Source organism: Muntiacus reevesi, chromosome 7 (genome assembly GCF_963930625.1).
Source record: "Muntiacus reevesi chromosome 7, mMunRee1.1, whole genome shotgun sequence".
Lineage (NCBI taxonomy): Eukaryota > Metazoa > Chordata > Mammalia > Artiodactyla > Cervidae > Muntiacus > Muntiacus reevesi.
In genome coordinates this window covers 1,236,490-1,263,339 of record NC_089255.1, presented here as the reverse complement: position 1 = coordinate 1,263,339, position 26,850 = coordinate 1,236,490, and the positions used below count along the sequence as shown (strand labels likewise).

At 42.6% G+C, this 26,850-nt stretch overlaps 1 protein-coding gene across 4 annotated transcripts in view; it reads right to left on the bottom strand.

The window, feature by feature from the left end:
- The window catches only part of MCC (MCC regulator of WNT signaling pathway), a 478,958-nt gene that overhangs the window by 294,422 nt on the left and 157,686 nt on the right, over positions 1 to 26,850 (bottom strand). For 2 of the 4 annotated variants that reach the window (XM_065940909.1, XM_065940912.1), the window contains exon 1: positions 981 to 1,183. The exons of the other annotated variants lie outside the window; for them this stretch is intronic. In XM_065940909.1, coding sequence (XP_065796981.1) covers positions 981 to 1,037 — 57 coding nt within the window. In that variant the 5' untranslated portion in view covers positions 1,038 to 1,183. Of the gene's footprint in view, positions 1 to 980; positions 1,184 to 26,850 lie in introns of those variants that run through there. 4 annotated transcript variants of the gene reach the window in all.

Sequence of the window (26,850 nt, the reverse complement as noted above, 5' to 3'; positions counted from 1 at the left end):
TTTGCTCTCTCCAGCCATACTAAAGAAGCACAGACTGTTTTGCCCCAAAACGGCTCAGGGATGATGTTAAGAGGAAAATCCACAGCCACCAAGCCTCCTGCTGTAGACACGGATCACACAGACTTCCTCCTCTCTTCTGAGCATCCAGTTCTGTAGGTTTCCCATCACCACTTTCCAGGTATTCAAAGCCTGAGAGATGGGGGGTGGGGGTTGGCATGTGCCAGACGCATCCCTAAAGTCATCAAAAAAGGTGGCCTCCAGCATCTGACCACTCATATATTTGCGTACCGTTTCATGAAGCTTTAATTTCAAAGCTGGTCTCCAACACTCAAGTGGATTTGTTACTGCAGGAGCCGGGAATTGCAAATGTGCTTGCCTTAAAAGACTCAGGAGTCCAGTCCGGGGCAGGAAATAAAGTTCTAAGTCGCTTTGATGTGTTTCCTCTCCACCCGCCTCCCCAGCGCGGGTCATTAGTCTCCTCCGAGGAAAGACCACCTTGCCTGAATTGAAGTACACGTGGGAGCCAGTGGCAGGCTCAGGGCTCCAACAAGCCCCCGGGCCTCACCACATTACTTACCGTCAGACTGAGCTCAGCTGGGACCCCCGCGTATTTTGCCGACTAGGAAAGGGAATGTGGTACATGCCACTGGAGGAAGGGTGGTGGGAAGGGACAGGGGACCCAGACCACCGGGAGTAAAACGCTTTAGCGTTTGGAGTAAAACGCTTTGGTGCGAGCTTGTTCCTTTTTTTAAGACACCCCTTTCAGACCGAAACATCAAGCCAGTTCAGGTCATTTCCTGAGTAGCACAACAAGTTAAAACAAGATCCAGAAAATCTATTAATCTTTAATTGCGCTGCATCCAGACTGGGAGCGCGAGGCGGTGGCGTGTAGGGAAGTGAGAGATGGGGAGCGGGGGGGAGGCGGTGCAGCAAAGCAAACGCCTAAGAAACCAGAGCTCCTGACCTCAGCTGTTTCTTACCTCACTCAGCTCGGCCGAGGAGTCGTTTCCATATTTCATGGCAACTCCAGAATTCATGACTGCACTTTTCAGAGGCGAGAGCTCCTCCCCTTCCAGGTCTCGGAGCTTCCGAGTTCTTAGCAGGCTGGGTATCCACTGCTAGGTCCCTTCTGGCACATTTTAGTCTAGACAGCCATTTTCACCCAGGACAGCGGAGAAGCCCAAACGAAGGATGCAGGCACTCCTAGAAGGCACGGAGCCGGCTCGCGTTGCACTGACGAGCCGTTGCTGCAGCAGGCTGGGCGGCGTGGCGCGCTCGCAGCTACCGCAGCGGCGGGGCCGGCGCGGGGACCCGGGGCACTGCCGCCCTCGGCGCCGCCTCGCCTCTTACGAGGTCTGGGCGCCCCCCATGACCGGGCGCGAGGGTACCTCCGGCAGGATCCGGCCCCCTGCAGGGCTTCGGCGAGTTCCCGAAGAAACCAGGGCGGCGGGCCGAGGAGGATCCGAGCCTCGGGTTCCGGGGAAGGAAAGAAAGCTGGAGAGAGCCGGAGCGCCGCTGCACTTCGCGGCGAAGTTTCCCCGTTTGAATCGTCTGGAGTTGTAAGTGTTTTCTGATTGAATACAGCTGTCTAGCTGCTGCCTACGGGGTAAGCGGAGGAGGCGGGGCCAGAAAGAGAAAAAAAGGGAGGAGACCGAGCAGAGGAGATCTTGCCTAGAGAGCAAACATCCTTCCAGCTAGCTCTCTGCGATAGTCATTACAGGACCCAGGTCCAGCAGGAGAGAAGAAACAGGAAAAGCCACCTGAGTGCGCAGAAAAATGAAATAACATGAAACTTCCCTCCTAGTAGCCACTTTCCATAATTTAAGAAGTTAAGACAAGGCAGCGCTGTAGGGTAGTCATTTTCCCTGATCAGTCTAAAGTGGACACAGAAGGTGTAAATTCACTGTCAGACTCTCTCTCTCTCTTTCTTTGGTAGATAGACCTCCATCACATAAAGGATGAAAGACAGACTCAAATTTCCCATCCTCTCCAACCCTCAAGACAGTCCTTAAATATTACATTTCCCATCCACTTCAACCCCCAGACCTTCGTTAAAAATCTTACAGATCACCTGAGCGGCGCTAGATTCATATTTCGAGCGTTTGTAGTACAAATCCGAAAAGATTCAAGAAGCTGTTATACTCAGAGAACTCCTGGAGTCAGAGCTCCCCTGTGCCTTTCTCAGAGGTGAAAATATCCCTCTGTGTGTCGGGGGAGTTTTCTCGGCGTAAAGGTTAAAGCCCACTGAACTTGAGATGCACCGGAAAATATTCTGCTCCTTTAACAGGAGGCTTAAGAGGCCTGCCTCATCAGTCACTTTCTACACAATGGGAACAAAATGTCGCCATCCCCAGTGACAGACCTTGGCATTTCCTGAAGCTATGAAAAAGACATTGTATTGTTAATTTCTAAGGCCTAATTTTTTTTCCAAACCAAATAGGATGTTTATTTTGCTCTTTAGGAAGAAGCAAAGAACTTGACTATTTGCATAGATCTTCTCACCCACAGGCCTTCCTCCTGAGTCATTCATTACCTGATGAAGGCACTACTGGGATGAGGAAGAGTTGGCAGCTTTTTTGGGGGGCACTGGTCCCAAGTTCTAGGGCACTGCCAGACTGGAGCACATTAGAAGCTCTTCCGCATGGGGACCGGTTGGGAAGCCACATTATTTTACTTACTTATTCATTAAAACCTGTTGAAAACTGTGTGCCTGAAGATGGAGATGGTGCTAAAAGAATATAAAAATATACATTAGACTCAAGCACTAACCCTGCCCATAACGTGTTTGCAGTCTCATAAAACATAAGCAGAAATGACTATTCTAAATGGATACTTGCCATAAAAGCAGGACAAATGAAGATCTACTGATCTGTGAAGAATGGCTGAGCCCCTCAGAGATGCAGAGTGAAGAGATAGTATCCCAGGATGTGGGCCCAGGAAGAGAGAAAGGGTGGGTGGAGACTGGAATGTGCATAGCATGTGTGGGGAATGGCAGGTGTTCCATTCTGGAATGGAACCTGGATTAGATGAGTGAGCTAAAGCCAGATCATGGACAGTTTTGAGAGCCAGGCTAAAGAAATGGGCCTTCTGATTGGCAATGGGGGAAAAAATGCCTCTACGGGTTTTTGAGCACAGAAATAATAGGATTAGACCTGTGCTTTTTTAGACATTCCAGTGGATTTATATCACACTCATGAGTAATTAACATGAATTCAAGTAGACTAATGTTGAGTACGATTTTGGTATTTAAAGAAACATATTTTTCATACTAGATGGCCCCTAAAGCCAAGCAGATGACTTCATCTGGTGTGCAACCAAAAGAAAAGTGATCTGCTCTAAGGGTGGAAGAAAAATTGGCAGTGTTGAACTTATTAAGAAGCAATATGTCTGCAGATTCTACTTTATGGACAATATAAGACATTTTTAAGAGCTGTGTTGATTACATGGGATTTTCTTGTTAAACATGATTGTAATCCTTAATCCCCACATTAGCTGAAACTCCACTACAATCTGGCATCAGTAAATGTGGCAAACTGGAGGTAGGAAATGGACGTGCCAGAAGGACTATCCCAACAATCCAGCAAGAGGCTAAAAAGGCCTGAACTGAGTTGGGTCAGTGGAAATGAACCAGAGTGGGCAGATGTAAGAGGTTCTTGGAAAAATGGTAAGATAGCAAACAAAGAAAGTAAGTACTGGAAAGATAGTAAACAGAAACTGTAGTGGAAAGAAGAAACCTTAAAAATGACTTGTAGATCTAGCACATTACTGACTGGGATTTTCGACAATGTTTTCAACAAAAATAAGTATTCCAGAGAAGAAATATGTTAAGGAGGAAATTACATGTGGAATATCGTAAGTTTGAGGTGGCATGTTCAAGTGAAAATGTTTAGAAGGAAGCTTGAAATGGAGCTAGAAAGATAGTCAAGGTTGTGATGGAGATGGAGGTTTTGAGGTTACTCTTTTAGAATAATAAATAAAACCATGGAAACAGGTTAGGTTGTCAAGCAAGACAGGACAGAGAAAAGAGAAGTGCCCTGAGAACATTATCTTAAAGAAGGTCTTTTTCGTGAAGGGGAAAGAATAAAAGAAGAAATGGTAGAGAAGGCCAGGTAGAGAAATAGGAAGATAACCAGGAGGACTCTGAGTCTGGGAGCCTAAGGGAAATGTCAAGATAGAAGGGACAGCATCAATATTACATGTTGTAGACTGGGCGGGGTGGGGAGGGGGGGACGGGGAAGCCTGAAGATGATAAAAGAGCACTTCAAAGACATTAAATGTCCTTCAAAGATAAATCTCTACCAAGCCCAGGAGACAGAATGCAGATTATCATAAGGAATGGAGAGGAACTGGGGGCAGTAAACATGTACTACTCTTTCCATAAATTTGATGGTGACAGGAAATCAAGAGATGGGATAGTTTCTTCAGGTAGGTAAAGCAATGTTGAGTAGAAGGTACAATAAACATATCTGTAGCCTGGGGCTAAGGGAAACCCTGGAGATACTGAAAGGAAGATGAAGCAAAGCTCCTGAAAAAAAGAGGGAAGGAAAACGCCAAGGACAAAAATCATGAGCTTAGTTTTGAAGTAGGCTTGGCGAGGAGGAGATTTCAATTGCTCCTTCCAAGGAGCCCAGAAACAGTTGGGAGAGCTGGAGAATTTATAGACTTGTAAAGAGAAGACTTCAGTTACATGGTAACTAATAGCATTTGTTTGAAGAGCAATCCAACTTCCTCTGTATGATTGTGCAGCAGTAATGAAAACCAATGGGAACTTAGCAGTTTTACTTTAAGAACAGGAAGACCAGACCTCCCTGGTGGTCCAGGTGATCCGCCTGCCAATCAATGCAGGGGACACAGGTTCCATCCCTGGTCCTGGAAGATTCCACATGCCTCGAAGCAACTGAAGCTCGAGCATCACTGGAGTCTGTGCTCTGCAACAAGAGAAGCCAGTGCACTGCCACTGGCAAGGAGCCCTGCTGGCTGCAACTAGAGAGAGTCCTCTTGCAGCAACGAAGACCCAGCGCAGCCAAAAATGTAAATAAATGAATAAAATTTAAAAAAAAAAAAAAAAAGGAACAGGAAGATGAGAGAACTGCCTGTAAGCTGTCAGGGCACGAAGAACATTGGAGTTGAGATACTCTCCCCTGAACTTGTTCAGCATAGGTTCAACGCTGGTGGGTCACACTGAAAGCCAGTGACATGTCGAGTAGAGCTTCATGCAATCAGGGAGAATCCAAATCAGTTTTCTTCCAATCTATGATTCCATGAAATGAAGTTTTGTTTTGCACAGTTTAAGTGTTTTGTGGGTTTTTTGTTTGTTTTCCTCTTAGTTAGGAATCAGGCTGGGAATTTCTACTACCAAGATATTGCTGTAGACAAGAATGAAACTGGATCAGTGTCCTCAGATTTTAGGAAGAAAGCATCCTATTAAAGCTAATTCAACAAAAAGATAAAAAATTTTAAAAAAAGCTAATTCATAAGAAGATGAAAAATATTCATAATCATCTCAAGAAAGCCCAAAGTATTTGCATTGTAAAAGAGGATGCTTTGAAATAGGACAAAACTGGTGGGATTTCCTGAAGAAGACAGTGACTTCCCAGGGGAAAAAGGGACTTCAGAACCCTGTGGAGATGCAGGGAGTCCCACTCCTCTAGGTCCCTGAGGGTCAATAAAGTCAGGGAACCTCAAAGCATACACTCAAAAGAATTTCCTGCCCTAAATCTATAAGCCCACTCACATGAGTTCAAAAATGCTTTCCCTAACCCAATTCCTCTAGTGCTCTGCTCAGTCATCAAGCCAGGTCCGGAGCCAGGACTGACTCCCAGGCTGAGGCCTCCAGCCAGCCTCAGTGGCCTGCCCCATCAGACATCATTTGCTGCAGGCGGCACGCACAAAGCGTCCAGGAAGCACTGGGCTAGATGATGTTTGTCTTGGTCCCTGTGTCCTCGGAGAGCAATGTTAAAACCTGGAAGAAATCACCTTCCACTTATGTAGGTGAGGATATGCAGCAGGTTTGTGGTGTTGATTCTAAAAAAGAAGAGCACCCACTGCGTGCCAGACATCATGCTGTGCTTTGGGATTCAGTGCTGTATAGGACAGAAAAATTCTTGCTTTTACACACCTGGCGTTCTTGGTAGAAAATGATCCATAAATAAGGAAGACAGTTATAGCTTGTGGTGGATGCTATAAAGGTATTAAACAGGAGCTATGATGAGGGACAGCAGGCCCCTTAAATAAAGGAGCCAGGGAAGGCCTTGATGAGGTGAGTTCATTTCAGCATGAAGGTCAAGGAAGAGTCCACTAGGCAGAAGGATGAGCAAGTACAAAAATCCTAAGGCAGAGAAGGTCTGACCTTTCCAATAACCTTCAAGTTTTGATTTAAATTTCAACAAAATGGTAGACACTATGATGGAATGTGATGAAAGAATGATGGAGGAGCCAGCCCATACAGTGTGTGTGTGTGTGTGTGTGTGTGTGTGTGTTGGCCATAGAGATGTCACAGGAAGACTTTAAGCAGGGCAAAGATATGATCCAATTTATGTTTTTAAAAGGTAAATCTAGTCCTATACAAACCTTTAAAAGTAGACAAAAGAAAGTTCCTCCTTTATATGAGTATTCCTACAAATAAATGAAAAATTGATAGAATATCCCTACTTTGCAGCATCTACTGAATTAATCATTTAGGTATAAAGCACAATGCTACTAACATCACAAGACATGCAAACACATGACTTCTGATGGAAGAATAAAATACCACCTGTGAAGCCATTTTAGTGGTACCTTAGCAGAAGGAATATGTTACATTAGCCACAGAGATACAATCAGCAAATTCAGACCATAACTCTACAGGACAATCGGGTTTCTTAAACAAGTAAATTGTAATGGGGGAGAAAAAAGCAAGTGAATGAGATATTAATAGAAGGAGAACCCTATAGACATATCAACCAGTTGAAATATGTGCTCCTTATTGGAATCTTGATTCAAATACCCTGACTGTATACTTATACGATACTTATGAGATATTCAGAAATACACTTTTTGGGTATTTGATGCAATTTTAAATTATTACTGTTTAAAAATTTTTAATAATCTTGTGTTTACTTAGAGTTTTTATCTTATACATATATATATATGCACACACATATATATATATGAAATATTTAGGGGTAAAATGATACAATAGTTGGGATTTGTGTCAAAATCCTAAGGAGGCAAGGAAATCAATGGGGTTTTCAATGAAACAGACTGGCATGAATTGATAACTCTTAAAGCTGGGTGTTCACTGGAAGGACTGATGTTGAAGCTGAAACTAATACTTTGGCCACCTGATGCGAAGAGCTGACTCATTGGAAAAGACCCTGATGCTGGGAAAGATTGAGGGCAGGAGGAGAAGGGGACGACAGAGGATAAGATGGTTGGATGGCATCACTGTCCCAATGGACATGGGTTTGGGTGGACTCCGGGAGGTGGTGATGGACAGGGAGGCCTGGTGTGCTGTGGTTCGTGGGGTCGCAAAGAGTCAGACACGACTGAGCAACTGAACTGAACTGAACTGAAAGCTGGGTGACAGTGTATGGGAGCTCATGCTACTCTCTGTCCACTTGCATATGTTTAAAAATTTTCTTAATAAAAAAGTCAAAAAAGGACAATCTTGCCTTTATGTAAGAATGGGTTGTGGCATCATAAAAGCAATAGAGCAAAGAAACTTGTTAAAAGCTACTTTGGTTGTCAAAGGATGCCTGTGGCTTGAAACTCAGTAAAATCAATGAAGATGGTGAAAAATGAATGAATTTGAGATATATTATTTAGGTAAAACTGACTTAAACTCAGTGCATGACTGGATGGAGGTAATGAAACAAAGAGAGGAATTAGATGATCAATGTGGGGACTGAACAATTGGGTGTGGAGAAGGACAAGGTTTAGGGGAATCAAGGGTTCTGTTTTTCATTATTTACTTACTTATTTCTGGTTGCACTGGGTCTGCGTTGCTGTGCTTGGACTTTCTGTAGTCCAAGGCTCTCAAGCAGCAAGCTGGGGCTGCTCTCCCTTTCAGTGTACTGGCTTCTCACTTCAGTGGCTTCTCTTGTTGTGGAGCAGAGGCTCTAGGCCCACGGGCTTTAGTCCTGGTGGCTCGCAGGCTTGGCTGCTCTGCAAAATGTGGAATCTTCCTGGACCAGGGGTCTAACCCGTGTCTCTTGCCTTCTCAGGCCAACTCTTACCCACTGTACCACCAGGGAAATCCAAGGGTTCTATTTTTAGACACATTAAATTGGAGATTCCTATTTGACATCCATGAGGATGCCAATAGCAGCTAGATAAATGACTTTGGGGCTCAGGGGAGAGTCAAGTTAGACAAATGGATTTGGAAGTCAACAGCATATAGATTAGAGTTGATGTTGAAAGTCATGAGAATACAGAGGATCACCTAGGGACACAGTGAGTATAAAGATGCAGCCCTAGGACTTATCATTGAGATGCTCCAATATTTCCAGGGAATAGAGGAAGAGAATCTAGCAAGGAAGATCAAGAAAAAGTGAAGACGTGACATCATCGATGCCAAGACACCAGCATGTCAAGGAAAGTTGCAACCTACGTGAAATGCTGCTGAGAGTTCGAGAAAGTGACAACAAACAAGTGTCCTTTGCTATTGGATATTACTGGGGACCTTGAGAGAAGCAATTTCTGTAAGTGGTGGAGATAGATAGTAGTAGATTAGTGTGGATTGAATAGTGACTAGGAAGTAAAAATATGAATGGAGAACTATGCACGGAGGTTCATGACATTGTACACAAGGCAGGGATCAAGACCATCCCCAAGAAAAAGAGTAGCAAAAAGGCAAAATGGTTGGCTGGGGAAGCCTTACAAATAGCTGAGAAAAGAAGAGAAGCTAACGGCAAAGAAGAAAAGGAAAGATATTCTCATTTGAATGCAGAGTTCCAAAGAATAGCAAGAACAGATAAGAAAACCTTCCTTAGTGATCAATGCAAAGAAATAGAAGAAAACAATAGAATGGGAAAGACAAGAAATATCTTCAAGAAAATTAGAGATAACAAGCGAACATTTCATGCAAAGATGGGCACAATAAAGGACAGAAATGGTATGGACCTAACAGAAGCAGAAGATATTAAGAAGAAGTGGCAAGAATACATAGAACAAATATACAAAAAAGATCTTCACGACTCAGATAATCACAATGGTGTGCTCACTCACCTAGAGCCAGGCATCCTGGAATGCGAAGTCAAGTGGGCCTTAGGAAGCATCACTACGAACAAAGCTAGTGGAAGTGATGGAACTCCAGTTGAGCTATTTCACATCCTAAAAGATGATGCTGTGAAAGTGCTGTACTCAGTATGCCAGCAAATTTGGAAAACTCAGCAATGGCCACAGGACTGGAAAAGGTCAATTTTCATTCCAATCGCAAAGTAAGGCAATGCCAAAGGAATGCTCAAACTACTGCACAATTGCACTCATCTCACATGGTAGCAAAAATAATGCTCAAATTCTCCAAGCCAGACTTCAACAATACATAAACTATGAACTTCCAGATGTTCAAGCTGGATTTAGAAAAGGCAGAGTAACCAGAGATCAAATTACCAAAATCTGTTCGATCATCGAAAAAGCAAGAGATTCCAGAAAAACATCTACTTCTGCTTTATTGACTACACCAAAGCCTTTGACTTTGATCACAACAAACTGTGGAAAATTCATAAAGATATGGGAATACTAGACCACCTGACCTGCCTCCTGAGAAATTGGTATGCAGATCAGCAAGTAACAGAACTGAACACGAGACAACAGACTGGTTCCAAATAGGAAAAGGAGTACGTCAAGGCTGTATATTGTCACCCTGCTTATTTAACTTATATGCAGAGTACATCATGAGAAATGCTGGATGAAGCACAAGCTGGAATCAAGATTGCCAGGAGAAATATCAATAACCTCAGATAAGCAGATGACACCACCCTTATGGCAGAAAGTAAAGAAGAATTAAAGAGCTTCTTGACGAAGGTGAAAGAGGACAGTGGGAAAAGTTGGCTTAAAACCCAACACTCAGAAAACTAAGATCATGGCATCTGGTCCCATCACTTCATGGCAAAAAGATGGGGAAACAGTGGAAACAGAGGCAGACTTTTTGGGGGGTGGGTTCCAAAATCACTGCAGATGGTGACTGCAGCCATGAAATTAAAAGATAGTTACTCCTTGGAAGAAAAGTGATGACCAACCTAGACAGCATATTAAAAAAGCAGAGACATTACTTTGCCAACAAAAGTCCGTCTAGTCAAAGCTGTGGTTTTTCCAGTAGTCATGTATGGATGTGAGAGTTGGACTATAAAGAAAGCTGAGCACCAAAGAATTGATGCTTTTGAATTGTTGTGTTGGAGAAGACTCTTGAGAGTCCCTGGGACTTCAAGGAGATCCAACCAGTCCATCCTAAAGGAGATCAGTCCTGGGTGTTCATTGGAAGGACTGATGCTGAAGGTGAAACTCCAATACTTTGCCACCTGATGGGAAGAACTGACTCACTGGAAAAGACCCTGATGCTGGGAAAGACTGAAGGTGGGAGGAGAAGGGGATGACAGAGGATGAGATGGTTGGATGGCATCACTGACTCAATGGACATTAGTTTGAGTAAACTCTGGAAGTTGGTGATGGACAGGGAGGCCTGGCGTGCTGCAGTCCATGGGGTCACAAAGAGTCATACATGACTGAGAAAATGAATTGAACTGAACTGAGGAGGTAAAAAAGTTGAAAGAGCACGTGGAGATAACTTTTGAGAAGCATTTTGCCCAAAGCCTCACTACGCCTGAACCATCTGATGATCTTGAATCCATCCTAACTTCTACTTTTGAGTTTTTCTCCCTTTATTATGCCCCTTCAGTCAACTTATCTTGGAATCCCTTAGCTAAGATTATAGATTCTATGTTGTTAGCACTATGAACCCCTCCCTAAATGGATAACTGTTCCATCGTTCTGGGTCTTCACCTTATTGTTTATGAAATTGGCTATACTGCTTTTAGACTCAGTGACTTACTGCTGTGAAATAGATGGACTGCAGCAGATAATTTGGTTCATCTGTGTTTAAAATTTGCTAAGAAAATTCCACACACCTATGGTCAATTAAACTTCAAGAAAGGAGCCCAAAATGTATATTGAATAAAAGACAGTCTCTTTAGCAAGTAATGTTGGGAAAGTTGGACAGTTGGACAGTTGCAACGTCCAATCAATGAGGTCACTCTCACACAATACACAAAAATAAACTCAAAATGGCTTAAAGACTTAAACATAAGACGTGACACCATAAAACTCCTAGAAGAGATCATAGGTAAAACATTCTCTGACATAAATCATACCAATGTTTAGTCAGTCTCCCAAAGCAATAGAGATAAAAACAAAAATAAACAAATAAGACCTAATCAAACTTACAAGCTTTTGTACAGTAAAGGAAACTATAAACAATGAAAGACAACCTACAGACTGAAAATAAATATTTGCAAACAATGGGACTGACTAGGGCTTAATTTCCAAAATACGTGAAGAGTTCATATAACTCAACAACAACAACAAAAAAACCCAATTGAAAAATGGGCAGAAACTCTAAACAGATATTTTTCCAAAGAAGACATACAGATGACCAATGGGCACATGCACATGAAAAGATTCTGAACACTGCTAATTATTAGAGAAATGCAAATCAAAATTACAGTGATGTACCATCTAACACCAATCAGAATGGCCGTCAAAAGTCTACAAATAACAGACCATGTGTGGAGAAAAGATAACACTCCTATACTTTTAGTGGAAATGTAAATTGGTGCAGCCACTGAAAAATAGTATGGAGGTTCCTCTAAAAACTAAAAATAGAATTTCCTACCGCTGTATCTAGAAAAAAACATGTAGTTCAAAAAAATACATGCACCCCAATATTCTAGCTGCACTATTCACAATAGCCAAGACACAGAAACAACCTGATGTCCATTGACAGATGAATGGCTAAAGAATATATGGTACATATATACAATGGAAAACTATTCAGACATAAGAAAGAATGAAATAATGCCATTTGCAGCAATATAGATAGAACTAGAGATTATCATGCTAAGTGAAGTCAGAAACAGAAAGATAAATACCATATGCTATCACTTATACGTTAGATCTAAAATATGGCACAGAGGAACCTTTCTATGAAACAGAAATATATTCAGAGAAAACAGACTTGTGGTTGCCACAGGGGTGGCGTGGGTTGGGAGTCTGGGGTTAGCAGATGCAAGCTAGTATATACAGGATGGATAAACAACAAGATCCTGAGGTACAGCACAGGGAAGTATATTCAAAATCCTGTGATGAACCATAGCGGGAAAGAATATAAAAAGAATGTGTATATGTGTATAATCAAGTCACTTTGCTGTACAGCAGAAATTAACACAACACTGTAAATCAACTATAGTAAAACAAAAAAGAAAAAAATCTCTAAGAAAGGAAATACTTGAAAACTATTTCCAGATTAAACCTCACACACAGAACAAAAACCCAGCCTTTTCAATACAAATATAACTCAAACACAGGAAGTACCCACTGTGGTGTTTTTCATCTTGTTAATTACATTCAGGGACTGCCTCACCCCAGCCTAGGCATTCTACTAGCCTAGAATCACTTGGCATCAACATCCCTGACATTATCAGTGGGGAATTCCTAGTTCAGATTCACAGGGGCTCGCATGCTGGGAAAGATTGAGGCCAAGAGGAGAAGGGGGCCACAGAGGAGGAGATGGTTGGATGGCACCACTAAGTCAATGAATATGAGTATGAGCAAACTCTAGGAGATGGTGAAGGGCAGGGAGGGCAGGCGGGCTGCAGTTCATGGGTTGCAAAGAGCTGGACACAACTTAGCGACTGGACAACAACAAACTCTCTATGAAAGGAAAAATAACTAGGGGAGATTAGGGATTTGGAAATCCAAAGAAGTGAAAAAAAAAAAAGGCTTAAATCCTCCCAGGAGTACTTGAATATGGCAATCTCCTGGAAAGGAAAAAGAAAAATATATATTAAATAGATGCAGTAAATTTTTCAGAACTTGCTTAGATTAAATGAATTCCAAATGCCTGCCACTGGAGCTCTTTGGGAGGTTAAACCAGCATCATTCCTTTTCTCTTTTAGCCAGAATATGGCTCTTTTAGTGGCAACCACCCAACAGGGGTAAAGAAGGAATTAATATAATATAATGTCTCACAGACCTATGACCAAGAAGGCGGTTCTCCTGTCATTGTCCCAAGCTGACAGACGAAGATGGAAGGTCTGAGAGACAGACTGGGAAAAGCCATCACCCTGGAATTTGAGTCCTGCAAGTGGTACTGGCTGAGCACTTTGGTAAAGATTTCCTCGAGAGGCGCTCTGAGCCACAAGGAACAGGCTCTGCCTGTCTTGATAAGTCCCCTTCCCTCTCCCAAGACCAACACCAAATGAAGTCACTCAGTTGTGTCCGACTCTTTGCGACCCCATGGGCTGTAGCCTACCATGCTCCTCCATCCATGGGATTTTCCAGGCAAGAGTACTGGAGTGGGTTGCCATTTCCTCCTCCAGAAGATCTTCCCGACCCAGGGATTGAACCCGGGTCTCCCGCATTATAGGCAAACGCCTTACCATCCTCCATTGTTCTGCAAGATTGCCACATTGAGAAAAAAAAAAAGGATTGCTAGGTGAGCTCAAACTTTCCCTTCTGAGAAAGTGCTCTTTAATTGGCATGTCCAGCCACAACCTTTATTTATACACCAGTTAATGTTTTTTCACGTGACTATCAGACACTTTTAAGTCTTGTCATCACCACAAAGCACATCTAAAACTAAACTTATTATGGTCCACCAAAACCCAGGTTAAATTCAGCTTGTACATTTCTGTAAATGGAATCACAGTTTCCAGTCAAATAACTCTGGAGTCATTTTCAGCTCCCTTCTCCTTCATCTCCTCTTCTAGGTCTTTAGCCCTTTCTTCATCCCAGCCACTAATCTACTTTGTGTCTCTATGGATTTGCCCACTGTATGGACACTTCATACAAATGAAATAAAATAAATACGTGGCACCTTATATCTCCCCTTTGTTCACTTAGCATAATATTTTCAAGATTTATCCATTTGTAACATGTATCAGTATTTCATTCCTTTTTATTGGCCAAATAATATTCCATTGCATGGTCATATCACATTATGTTTTTCCATTCATCAGTTGATGGGTATTTGTTTCCATTTGGGGGGCAATTATGAATAATGTTGTCATGAACATCTGTGAGCATGTTTTTGTATATATATGTTTTCAGTTCTCTTAGGTACATGCCTAGGGATGGAGCTGCTTGGTAATTTAGAAACTATGTGTTTAACATTTTGAGGAAGTACTAAGTGAAAGTCAAAGTTGCTCAGTCATGTCCAACTCTTTGCGACCCATGGATAGTCCATGGAATTCTCCAGGCCAGAATACTGGAGTGGGTGGCTGTTCCTTCTCCAGGGGATCTTCCCAACCCAGGGATTGAACCCAGGTCTCCTGCATTGCAGGCAGATGTTTTATCAGCTGAGTCACCATGGAAATAGCAAACTGTTTCCCAAATAGCCACACCATTGCACATCCCCACCAATAATGTATGCCTGTGCTTGCCTATGCTTATTGTCTGGGTCTTGATCTTCCTCTTCTCTGAAATCCTTCCCATTTCTGGCCTTGCTGGCTCCAAAACAGACTTACGGGTATAATGGTGAACTCAAGTAAAGGGAAGACCAGGAGTCATATGGCTGTGTCAGTATTAGAAAACAGAAACAGTTCTGTTCAGGCTGGTAAATAACCACCGCCCCAAACCAGAGAGTGCCCACTCCCTGAACAGCTGTGCCTAGGCTGCCCCATTCCTACCTCTAGAAACCCCCAGACCTCTCCACCGTTTAGCAGCCACAGGACTAACACTTGGACAATCAAGGGCTCTTGAATATCCCTCCATTGCTATGGCTGGTCCCCACTGTCAGGTATTTTGAATGTTACCCCTGGAGAAAAGAGGTAGTATTTATTAAATGAAGACAGAATCAAATAACAAAGTCATTATAGATACCAAATTACATGGTTCCATTAAACAGTGACTGTACTCAAAGGATTTCCTAACCGCATTTGAATCCGCATCCCCTTTACCACTCTCTGAATATGAAACCCACTGAATGTTCCACACTCTTGACAATGCCAGTCACCCTTTCCAGCACAGTTCCTTCCTGCGTGTGTTTCTTTCTCATATTGATCCTTTTAAGATTTCATGTTCCAGAACTAACCAAAATATCTGACTTATTTTCCCGGTTATTAGGAATACAACCCTTTGAAAGAGCTATCAGTCTCTTCTTGGCCCGGCAGTCTGTTTAATAAAAGTCTATGGTACTGGACTTCCCTGGTGGCTCAGACGGTAAAGCGTCTGCCTACAATGCCGGAGACCCAGGTTCGAACCCTGGGTCGGGAAGATCTCCTGGAGAAGGAAATGGCAACCCACTCTGGTATTCTTGCCTGGGAAATCTCATGGACAGAAGAGTCTGATGGGCTACAGTCCATGGGGTCGCAAAGAGTCAGACAGGACTGAGCTACTTCACTATCTATCACTAAGGTACATGAGGAGACATGAAAAGACCACTGTCCATACTAATCAAAAAAATACCCATATTATCCCCTCACATCCAAAATATTAAGTTGTTTATGGCACGTGGGATCCTAATTCCCTGACCGGGCATCAAACCCACATCCCCTACATTGGGGGTGTGGAGTCTCAACCACTGGACCACCAGGAAAATCCCCCCAATACTAAGTTTTTACCCCTTTCTGCACACAACTGATGCTTGACTCTTTTAATTTTGAACTATTTTTCACCCCCCATTATCTGGCACCAATGACAGAGAGGGAAACCAATGTCCTGGGACCTAAACACTAACCGTCTAAAAACAGACAGCTGCTATTTGGAGGAATTTGGGAACTTGAAGAGCAAGAAATGGACACAATTTTATTTTTATTTATTTATGTTTAAAGAGAACTTTATTATGACAGTGAGTTTTGACTTGAAAATCATTCTGTGAAGTGGAAGTGAAAGTGGCTAGACGTGTCTGATTCTTTAAGACCCCTTGGACTGTAGCCTTCCAGGCTCCTCTGCCCATGGGATTCTCCAGGCAAGAATAATGGAGTGGGTTGCCATTTCCTTCTCCATGGACACAATTTTAAAAATAATTTCTTTTACTCATCTTAAGGCAGGAACCTCCTTTAAAAGTGAACATTTCTCTAGAATCTTGAGGCAATGACATCAAATTAATGCCTTTTCATATTCAAGAAATAATTAATCATCAACTACAATATTCACGCATCTTGTTAGGTATTAACAATATAAAGGTGACTAAAGAGATGCCATCAGTTCAGTTCAGTCAGTCATGTTTGACTCTTTGTGACCCCATGGACTGCAGCACACCAGGCCTCCCTGTCCATCACCAACTCCCGGAGTTTACTCAAACTCATGTCCATCGTGTCGGTGATGCCATACAACCATCTCATCCTCTGTCATCCCCTTCTCCTCTCGCCTTCAAACTTTCTCAGCATCAGGGTCTTTTCTAATGAGTCGGCTCCTCGCAACAGGTGGCCAAAGGATTGGAGTTTCAGTATCAGTCCTTCCAATGAATATTCAGGACTGATTTCCTTTAGGATGGACTGGTTGGATCTCCTTGCAGTTCAAGGGACTCTCAAGAGTCTTCTCCAACACCACAGTTCAAAAGCATCAATTCTTTGGTGCTCAGCTTTCGGTATAGTCCAACTCTCACATCCACACATGACTACTGGAAAAAGATGGCTTAAAACTCAACATTCAGAAAACATATACACACTATTAAATGTAAAACAGATAAGAAGGAGGAAGTCTTCTCCAACACCACAGTTCAAAAGCATCAATTCTTTGGTGCTCAGCTTTTGGTATAGTCCAACTCTCACATCCACACATGACTACTGGAAAAATATGGCTTAAAACTCAACATTCAGAAAACATATACACACTATTATATGTAAAACAGATAAGAAGGAGGACCTACTGTATAGCACAGGGAACCGAGAAGTTCCAGATGTTCAAGCTGGATTTAGAAAAGGCAAAGTAACCAAAGATCAAATTGCCAACATTGTTTGATCATCGAAAAAGTAAGAGAGTTCCAGAAAATACTTCTGCTTCATTGACTAAAGTCTTTGACTGTGTGGATCACAACAAACTGTGGAAAATTCTTAAAAAGATGGGAATACCAGGCCACCTGACCTGCCTCCTAAGAAGTCTGTATGCAGGTCAAGAAGTAATAGTTAAAACTGGACATGGAACAACAGACTGGTTCCAAATTGGAAAAAGGCTGTATATTGTTACCTTGCTTATTTAACTTATATACAGAGTACATCATGAGAAATGCTGGACTGGATGAAGCACAAGCTGGAATCAAGAGATGCCATGGCTGCCCTCAATTGATCCCAGAGTCACACTGTGATAGAAGACAAAGATGGCCCCCCATCTTCACAACTCCTTGGAAACATGTCTTTGTCTGTAACATTGCAGTGAACCCCCCACCCCGTCACCCCCCCATTCTGGACTTGTCCATGTGACTCAATTTGGGCCCACTAGAATAAGCCACAAGTCCCAGAGTGCCTGTGCCACCTCAAGAAGCCTTCCTGATTCCTCTTGTGCATCTTCCACTGACAGGAGATGCCTGAGGCTGCCTTCTGGAGGATGACAGACATGTGAGCACTTGTCCCAGTCACCCAAATGGAGGCTCAGAACATCAGTCAGCCGGCTGATCCCCAGATATACGAGCAAGTCTAGCCTCTACAGCCAAGAACAACAGTTGCCCTGCCAACCTGCAGCTGATCCCAAGTACATAAGCAATAAACACATTGTTGAGTGCCAATGAGATTTTGTGGTGTTTCATGACACAGCATTATGTGGCAACAGATAAGTGACATACCACTTAATCATAAAAATGAACATAAACTCACAAGCTGCAGTGTGTGTTCTGAAGGACACGAATACAGAAACGAAAGCACGTGAAAACTAGATCTAGCCTAGACTGGGTAGGGAGGGGAGGTCAAAGAACACTTCTTTAAAGAAGAGACGTGTAAGCAAAGATCTAAAGGACGCGCAGGAAAAAACTAGGTGCAGAGCGGGTAAGAGTTGTTTAGGTCACTGGAGTGGCCTGTGCAAAGACTGGCAGGGAAGGAGCTCAGACTCTGAGTCACTGTGAGACCAGTGTGGCTGGAACATGGCGAGAAAGAGGAGCGTGCAAAGCAATGCGACCAGAGTGACAGGCAGTGACTGTAGCAAGCAGATAGCCTTGTAGAACACTCAAAGGGTTTGAGATTTGGTCCAAACAACCGTGTCAACTACTGAGTGGCTATAAGATGGCAAAAATAGTGGTTTCTCTCCTGTGCCTACCTAGCTCTGGAGTGGGTATGAAGTTTCTCACACAAACCCATTGTAATTTGCCCATGAATTTTTCAAGCTAGCTCTAAAACAAGGATATCATCCATCCAGCCATTTATTCAATGAACCTTTATTAAGAGGCTCCAATTTAGAATGAATATATGATTCTGAGATAAAATGAATGAATGAGGCTGAGCCAAGCAATCTAATAGGTCCTGGAGAGACACAAACAGAGGTCTCTTTTCCTTGATCTGCTCACCATCTAGTAGGGGAGGTAGACATGAAAAAGAGACACACTTGCCGGCCCAGAGATACATGGACAATGAGTTTTAGATGTGTAGAGCAAGAATATCTATTTCTCCAGGGACTAAATTACACAGACTGGAAGTAAGATGGGCTTGAGGAAATTACAGTTTCTATTCTGACCTGAAAGCTTCTGTCATATCTGACACTGAAGGCTGAGTTTGTAGCTGGGTTGGAGACATGCCAGAAATGGGAGGTGAACAAGGGGGAGAGATCCAGGGTACCTTCCTGTGTGGAAGCCCATCCCCAAATCCAGACGTTACAGATCAATTCAGAGGTCAGATATCTTCTTGGATTCCTATTGTCTGGGATGTTCTTGTGCATCCTCTAATAGAAACCATAGTATGCAAGAAGATACGTGTATTTCAAAATAGGTATTTTAGATTCTCTCAAAGCTTGAGAAGAGGGTCATGTAAGAATCTTCCCTCTTCCAGGAAAAAAGATGGAATAAAATCAAAAGATCATGCGCCTTCATTATGCCTTTTTGTTGTTGTTCAGTCGCTCAGTCGTGTCTGACTCTTTGCGACCCCGTGGACTGCAGCACACCAGGCTTCTGTGTCCTTCACCATCTCCCAGAGTTTGCTCACACTCATGTCCATGGAGTCAGTGATGCCATCCAACCATCTCATTTTCTGTCACCTTTCTGTCACTCTTCTCCTCTTGCCTTCAATCTTTCCCAGCATCAGGGTCTTTTCCAGTGAGTCAGTTCTTAACATCAGGTGGCCAAAGTATTGGAGTTTCAGCTTCAGCATCAGTCCTTCCAATGAATATTCAGGACTGATTTCCTTTAGGATGGACTGGTTGGATCTCCTTGCAGTTTGCCTTTTAAACGATACAATAGGCAAACAAAAGGCCATTTTCCTGATTACAACATGGATGGACTTGAGAGTGAAGGTGTCCTAGAGATTTTTATGGGGACACTGTTTTCCTGAAAGTCCTGATTTATTCATAATAGAAAGAGGGCACCTGAGGGCTGCGGGTGCCAGCAGGACCATCTGAGAGAATTGTTTTGCTCTGCCTCACACGGCATACACCAGAACGTTCTGAGTAGTGCTGAGTGCTCATATGACGCAGACCAGATGAGGAAAGTGCCTCACCAGGATTCTGAACGCTCTACGTTTGGCCCTACTGGGCCATTATGTTCACTTTGAGTCAGTATGAAGGTTCTGTAGGACCTTCTTAGATCTCTTCCAAGGGTTTAGCTCATTTTGGCCTTGATGATAGTCTCTGATCCTCACTTTCCTTCTGTTTGCGGATATAATCTGCCAATGAGCTTTGTTCTCCACCATGCAATAAAAATCTTTTTAAAAGAAATACATTTTAAGCTCTATTCAGTATTCATGTTCTTTGCAAATAAAATTGGTGATTCTTATTATTGGAAGAGGCTCCTTTAAGGTGTGAGGATTAGAAGATGTTAAATTATAAAACCCCAAACTCGGCTCTGGTGCATTCATTCCTACGTCCTCATCCCTGCTAGGAAATCCCCAAATTCCTAACAATTACCGTGTCAGCAAACTTTCCTTCAATAGAAATTCCCAAAGGTACTGTGCCTTTTATTGTTAGTCAGAGAATATTCTTCCTATGCTGAATACAATTATTTATCTAGTGAGTGCTCAATGACTTATAGGTATTTGGTTAAACTTTATTAAATTAGTAAATAGCATCAGTTTTAAATAGTTCAACTTAATAGTAAATTCTGTGGCACAAAGCTAGTTTAGAAGGTCAAAGCTGACGTATGTAAGTAAGTTTGATAGCATCCAGAGAGGTCAAACGCTCTTCATTTGACCTTTAGAAAGAAATGACAGAAGACTGATCAGGATGACTGGATTCTTTCTCCTGTGACGTTTTAATACCTAGCTGCTGCTAGGAACAAAGTGCAGTCTCAAATCTGCTGCTGTGAACAAAGAGCAGTCTCAAAGATGCTCCTTCTCCCCAGGAGGAGGATCTACTTAATATCAGTCATGTTTACAACTGAAAGCTTATAGAGGTAACTGGAGAATATTACTTAAAGTCCTTTGCATTGCTAGCTGAATTAAAACAACAATAACAAAAAACAAGAACAAGAGAAAAGATAAATTTCCAGGCCTCATCTGCAAGCAGAGGAAGCTACCTACCCTCGATGGAAATGAATTCTCATAAAGGTTGAATATTGCTCTAAGAGCTCATTTATATTTCTGTCATGATTCAGTAAGTTCCAAGAGTGAGAGAAACTACATTTCACATAGTGCACATGAGCCCGGGCACATCTAATCTACAATCTCCACTTTTTAATTTACATCTGAAAAATGAATGAATGAGCAACTACAGGGATATGAAAGGCAGGGTGCCATAAACACACGGCATAATTCTATTACACCTGATGCCCAGCTCTGAACAAATAAACTCATTACACGTGCTGGCTTTGTATCAAAGAGGGTACACCAAACTGCTTTCTCATTCCACGGCAAATACGCGAAAACTGTTGAATAACAATTCAACCCAATCCACTGCCTTGATCCTATATATATATATATATATAGGATATATATATATATCCTATATATATATACACACACATACACACACACACACACACTTCTAAAACCAAGTTTTCATTTTAATAGCATTCCTTTTTAACATAAGAAGAGCAAAATGGAAATAAGACTGGAACAGATGCAAGAGTATGGTGAAAATGTCTTCTTGGACAAAGTTATTTTAATGAAAGCAACACTCCATGCGGTCTCCCTGATTCCTCCTCAGTATTCAACCACCCAAATTAGATTCACTTCACTGGCTGTCTTCATCAGATTTCAGGAAACTGGGGACTATCCAAAAGAAATAAAAGGTAGGCTTTTCCTTAAAGCAGGATGCTAGGTTTTGAACACAAACATGTAGATTAAGTGAAGGAACTTGATTAAACCCACAATTTAAGCTAATGATGAACTAAGTGCTGGCACTCAGCTGTCTGACACACTTTAGCATATGAATTAAATTTTTTGTCAGCTAACCCACTTTAAAAAAAAAAAACACAACTGTATTCAAACATCTCCCTTCAGGGAATTGGCCATATGTGGAATTAACAGACTTTTGGGTCGACTTGCAATTTGAGTTTGCTGGAAAAATGAGTTTATTGTGTTATATTAAAATGGACACTGGGAGATTTATTTCAGCATGTGTCATTATAATGGGCATGTCTATTTAATCAAATGTTCTATCACTCAAACATATACAGGTGTACCAGCAGTTGTCTTCATGAACAAGAATACCAAAAAGGGACGTGCATGGCAGATGCTAAAGAAGGCACGTCAAATAATGTGGCAACGATAGGGAAAGAGCTTTCAGGATGTATGACATGAATCTTCCTAAGCACATTCACAACTCTATAGCAAAATGTCTTCCATGAAACCTTCATTCCACAAATAGAGTTAAAAAATGAGATGGTAGGGGCTTTCCTGGTGGCTCAGTGGTAAAGAATCTGCCTGCCACTGTAGGAGACATGGGTTCGATCCCTGGTCCAGGAAGATCCCACATGCCTCGGAGCAACTAAGCAGGAGCATTACAACTAGTGAGCTTGTGCTCAGACAGCCTGGGAACCGCAACTACTGAAGTGCCCGCACCCTAGAGCTCATGCTCCACAACAAAAGAAGTCACCACAACAAGAAGCTGGTGCACTGCAACTAGAGAGTAGCCCCCACTCACTGCAACTAGAGAAAGCCCTCATGCAGCAGTGAAGATTCAGCACAGTCAAAAATAAATAAATAAATAAAATTATTAAAAAAAAAAATGAGATGGTAGCATATGGCCATGTAAATTTTAACGCAGTCCACATGTCTTCAACAATGCCAGTGTGGATGGGCTAACGATGATGCAAATGGGGAAAGGTATACAATTAAGTTGGCTATCTCACGACACCCAGAGGACCCAGAAACTCCATTGCCACTTTGTAAATATCCAAAGGAGAAATATGATCAGAATCTAATTTCAGCCTTCTTATTCACAGTCTATGGGCATAAGATTTTACACAGCTTAAATATCACAAGATGCAAAGGGAGAACCAAATGCTGTATAAATCATACAAGGGCAAAAGGGAAGCAAACCAATTATAAGGAGGTGGAGACCAGATGATTTCCAACTATTGATACTGCACCACTGGGAGATGGATTGAGATAGATTTGTAAAGGAAATCAGATATAAGTGATGAAGTCTTAAAGAGTTTAGTTAGCTGGGGAGTAGCTATATTTTTAGTATATTCAGTTTTTAAGGCACTGGGCTACATACCTTACATATATACATGGTATCAGTGTATTGGGGCTTCCCTGGAGACTCAGCAGTAAAGAATTTGCCTACTAATACAGGAGACAGAGATACAGTTGCTGGGTCAGGAGGATCCCCTGGAGAAGGGAATGGCTACCCACTCCAGTATTCTTGCCTGGGAAGCCCTATGGACAAAGAATTGCAAAATTCAGACTCAGACTGAAGAAAGTAGGGAAAACCACTAAACCATTCAGGTATGACCTAAATCAAATCCTTTATATACAGTGGAGGTGACAAATAAAGATTCAAGGCCTTAGATCTGGTAGACAGAGAGCCCGAAGAACTATGGTGGAGGTTTGTAACACTGTACAGGAGGTGTTGACCAAAACCATCCCAAAGAAAAGAAACACAGGACGACAATGTGGTGTCTGAGGAGGCCTTACGGATAGCTAAGAAAAGAAGAAAAAAAAAAGAAAAGAAGAGAAGTGAAAGGCAAAGGAGAAAGGGAAAGATACACCCAACTGAATGCAGAGTTCCAGAGAATAGCAAGGGGAGAGAAGAAAGCCTTCTTAAATGAGCAATGCAAAGAAATAGAGGAGAACAATAGAATGGGAAAGACTAAAGATCTCTTCAAGAAAATTGGAGATACCAAGGGAACACTCTGGAGAAGGGCATGGTGATCCACTCCAATATTCCTGTGTGGAGAATTCAGTGGATGGAGGAGCCTGGTGGGCTGCGGTCCATGGGGCTGCACAGAATCGGACACGACTGAAGCGACTCAGCAGAGCAAGGGAAAATTTCATGCAAAGATGGGCACAGTAAAGGACAGAAATGGCAAAGATCTAACAGAAGCAGAGGCGATTAAGAAGAGGTAGCAAGAATACACAGAAGAACTGTACAAAACAGGTCTTAATGACCAGGATAACCATGATAGTGTGATCACTCACCTAGAGCCAGACACCCTTGAGTATGAAATCAAGTGGGCCTTAGGATACATCACTATGAACAAAGCTAGTGGAGATGATGGAATTCCAGCTGAGCTATTTCAAACCCTAAAAGATGATGTTGTGAAAGTGCTGCACTCAATATGCCAGCAAATATGGAAAACTCAGCAGTGGCCACAGGACTGGAAAAAGTCAGTTTTCTTTCTAATACCAAAGAAAGGCAATGCCAAAGAATGTTCAAACTACCACATAATTGCACTCATTTCACATGCTAGCAAGGTCATGCTCAAAATCATCCAAGTTAGGTTTTAACAAACAGTACTTGAACTGAGAACTTCCCCAGATGTACAAGCTGGATTTAGAAAAGGCAGAGGAACAGAGATCAAATTGCCAACATCCTTTGGATCATAGAAAAAGCAAGTGAATTCCAAAAGAACATCAACTTCTGCTTCATTGACTATGCTAAAGCCTTTGATTGTGTGGATCACAAAAAACTGTGAAAGATTCTTAAGGAAATGTGAATACCAGATCACCTGACCTGTCTCCTGAGAAACCTGTATGTAGGAAAAAAGCAACCATTAGAACCAGATATGGAACAATGGACTGGTTCAAAATTGGGAAAGGAGGGTGTCAAGACTGTATATGGTCACCCTGCTTATTTAACTTATTTGCAGAGTACATCATGGGAAATGCTGGACTGAATGACTCATAAGCTGGAATCAAGATTGTCAGGAGAAATATCAATAACCTCAGATATACAGATGATACCACTTTAATGACAGAAAGCAAAAAGGAACTAAAGAGCCTGCCAATGAAGGTGAAGGAAGAGAGTGAAAAGCTGGCTTACAACTCAACATTCAAAAAATTAAGATCATGGCATCCGGTCCTATCACTTCATGGGGACAGATGGGGAAAAAGTGGAAACAGTGACAGACTTTATTTTCTTGGGCTCCAAAATCACTGTGGACAGTGACTATAGCCATGAAATTAAAAGACACTTGCTCCTTGGAAGAAAAGCTATGACCAACCTAGACAGCGTATTAGAAAGCAGAGCCATCACTTTGCTGACAAAGGTCCGTATAGTCAAAACTATGGTTTTTCCAGTAGTCATGTACAGATGTGAGAGTTGAACCATAAAGAAGGCTGAACACCGAAGGATTCATGCCTTCCAACTGTAGTGCAGAAGACTCTTGAGAGTCCCTTGGACTGCAAGAAGACCCAACCAGTCCATCCTAAAGAAAATCAGTCCTAAATATTCACTGGAAGGACTGATGCTGAAGTTGAAGTTCCAATATACTGTGGTCACCTGATGTGAAGACCCGACTCATTGGAAAAGACTGATTCTGGGAAAGACTGAGGGCAAGGGGAGAAGGGGGTGACAGAGAATGAGATGGTTGGATGGCATCACTGACTCAATAGACACGAGCTTGAGCAAACTCTGGGAGATAGTGAAGGAAAGGGAAGCTTGGCGTGCTGTGGTTTATGGGGTCGCAAAGAGTCAGACACAACTTAGCGACTGAATGACACATTAATGGGAAATATCACTTACTACAAGGAGAAGGCAACTGAAAAATTAGTTACATTCTAGTGAAACATGGTTACTTACCCCAAGTACTGAACCTGGGGTCTGCCTTTACCTTGTAAGAAAGGCTCAGACATTAAAGAATTAAAGCACCATAATGCGGCTTTTCTCTTGTTGTAAACAGGACTGAAAGAGCACTAAAACGGGAATTCTATTCCTGGCCTGTGATGAGTCTGGATGAGTGTGGCCCATGTGGCTGTACCACCTGGAATCAGTCTGCCAACCACCTGAGGCCCTCTGGCCGTGCCTGGGGAAGGATGCACTGCTGGCTGAACACTTTTGGTAAGCAGACATAGAAGGAAATTGATTGGATCTGATCTTTTTTTCAAGTCAAAATTCAACTCAAAAGAAACTAGATATGCTCCCCAGGAGCACCAGCCCACCAACATTTGTTTATCCCCTCAGCTTCAGGTTGCAGAAGCTCTATTCCAGGACAAAAATAGCTGTGAGGTTGAGGGCTATCTTCCATAACTCTCAACTCAGAAGCTCTATTCCCAGCTGAGAACTGGGGCCAAACCCCCTTGGCCCCAGCTCACTTGTGGGCAGAGACTTCACGCCAGGAGAAGCAGGCTGAAAAGACTACAAACTACTCCCCCACTCAGAACACTGTCAAGCAAGGGTGTCATTCTGACAGAAGTAGACTATTGTCCCTGCCCCAAGCTCTGGAGCAGTGGCACAGATATTCTGCCAAGGGGGTGAGACAATCCATGAGAACAGAGAGCTTTGAATTTCCCAAAGGAACTCATTTTATCTGGAATAAGATGTGGGGACGTTTAAGCCCAAGGGCATTGTTGAAAACCATGGAGATTCTGGTGATAAAAAATTAAGAGGAGGATGGAAGCTTCATAAGAGTGATATGCTAAATTGTAGACCAGTGGAGGCATAACGGGCCTTCCCAGGTGGCGCTAGTGGTAAAGAACCCACTTGCCAAGGCAGGAGACAAAAGAGACTTGGGTTCGATCCCCGGGTTGGGAAGATCCCGTGGAGAAGGAAATGACAACCCACTCCAGTATTCTTGCCTGGCGAATCCCACGGACAGAGGAGCCTGGCGGGCTACAGTCCATGGGGTCCCAGAGAGGTGGACAGGACTGAAGTGACTTAGCATGCATGGAGGCTTAACAGGGAGAACCAGGGGGAAAGACAGCTCAGAACAGCCCTCCTGTAGTCAAAACAAAGCTCAAAGACTGGCCTCAAAGACTTACTCCTACAAAAGGACCCAAAGTTAATTAGGTAAGACGGTTGAGCAATTTATATCCCAGCATACTGTTAAAAGCAATACAGCAAGCAGCTAGAAATTAGTAGAGCCTAAAAACTGGATGTGATACCACCAGAGGTGCACAACCTGAGAGTAATCAGGGG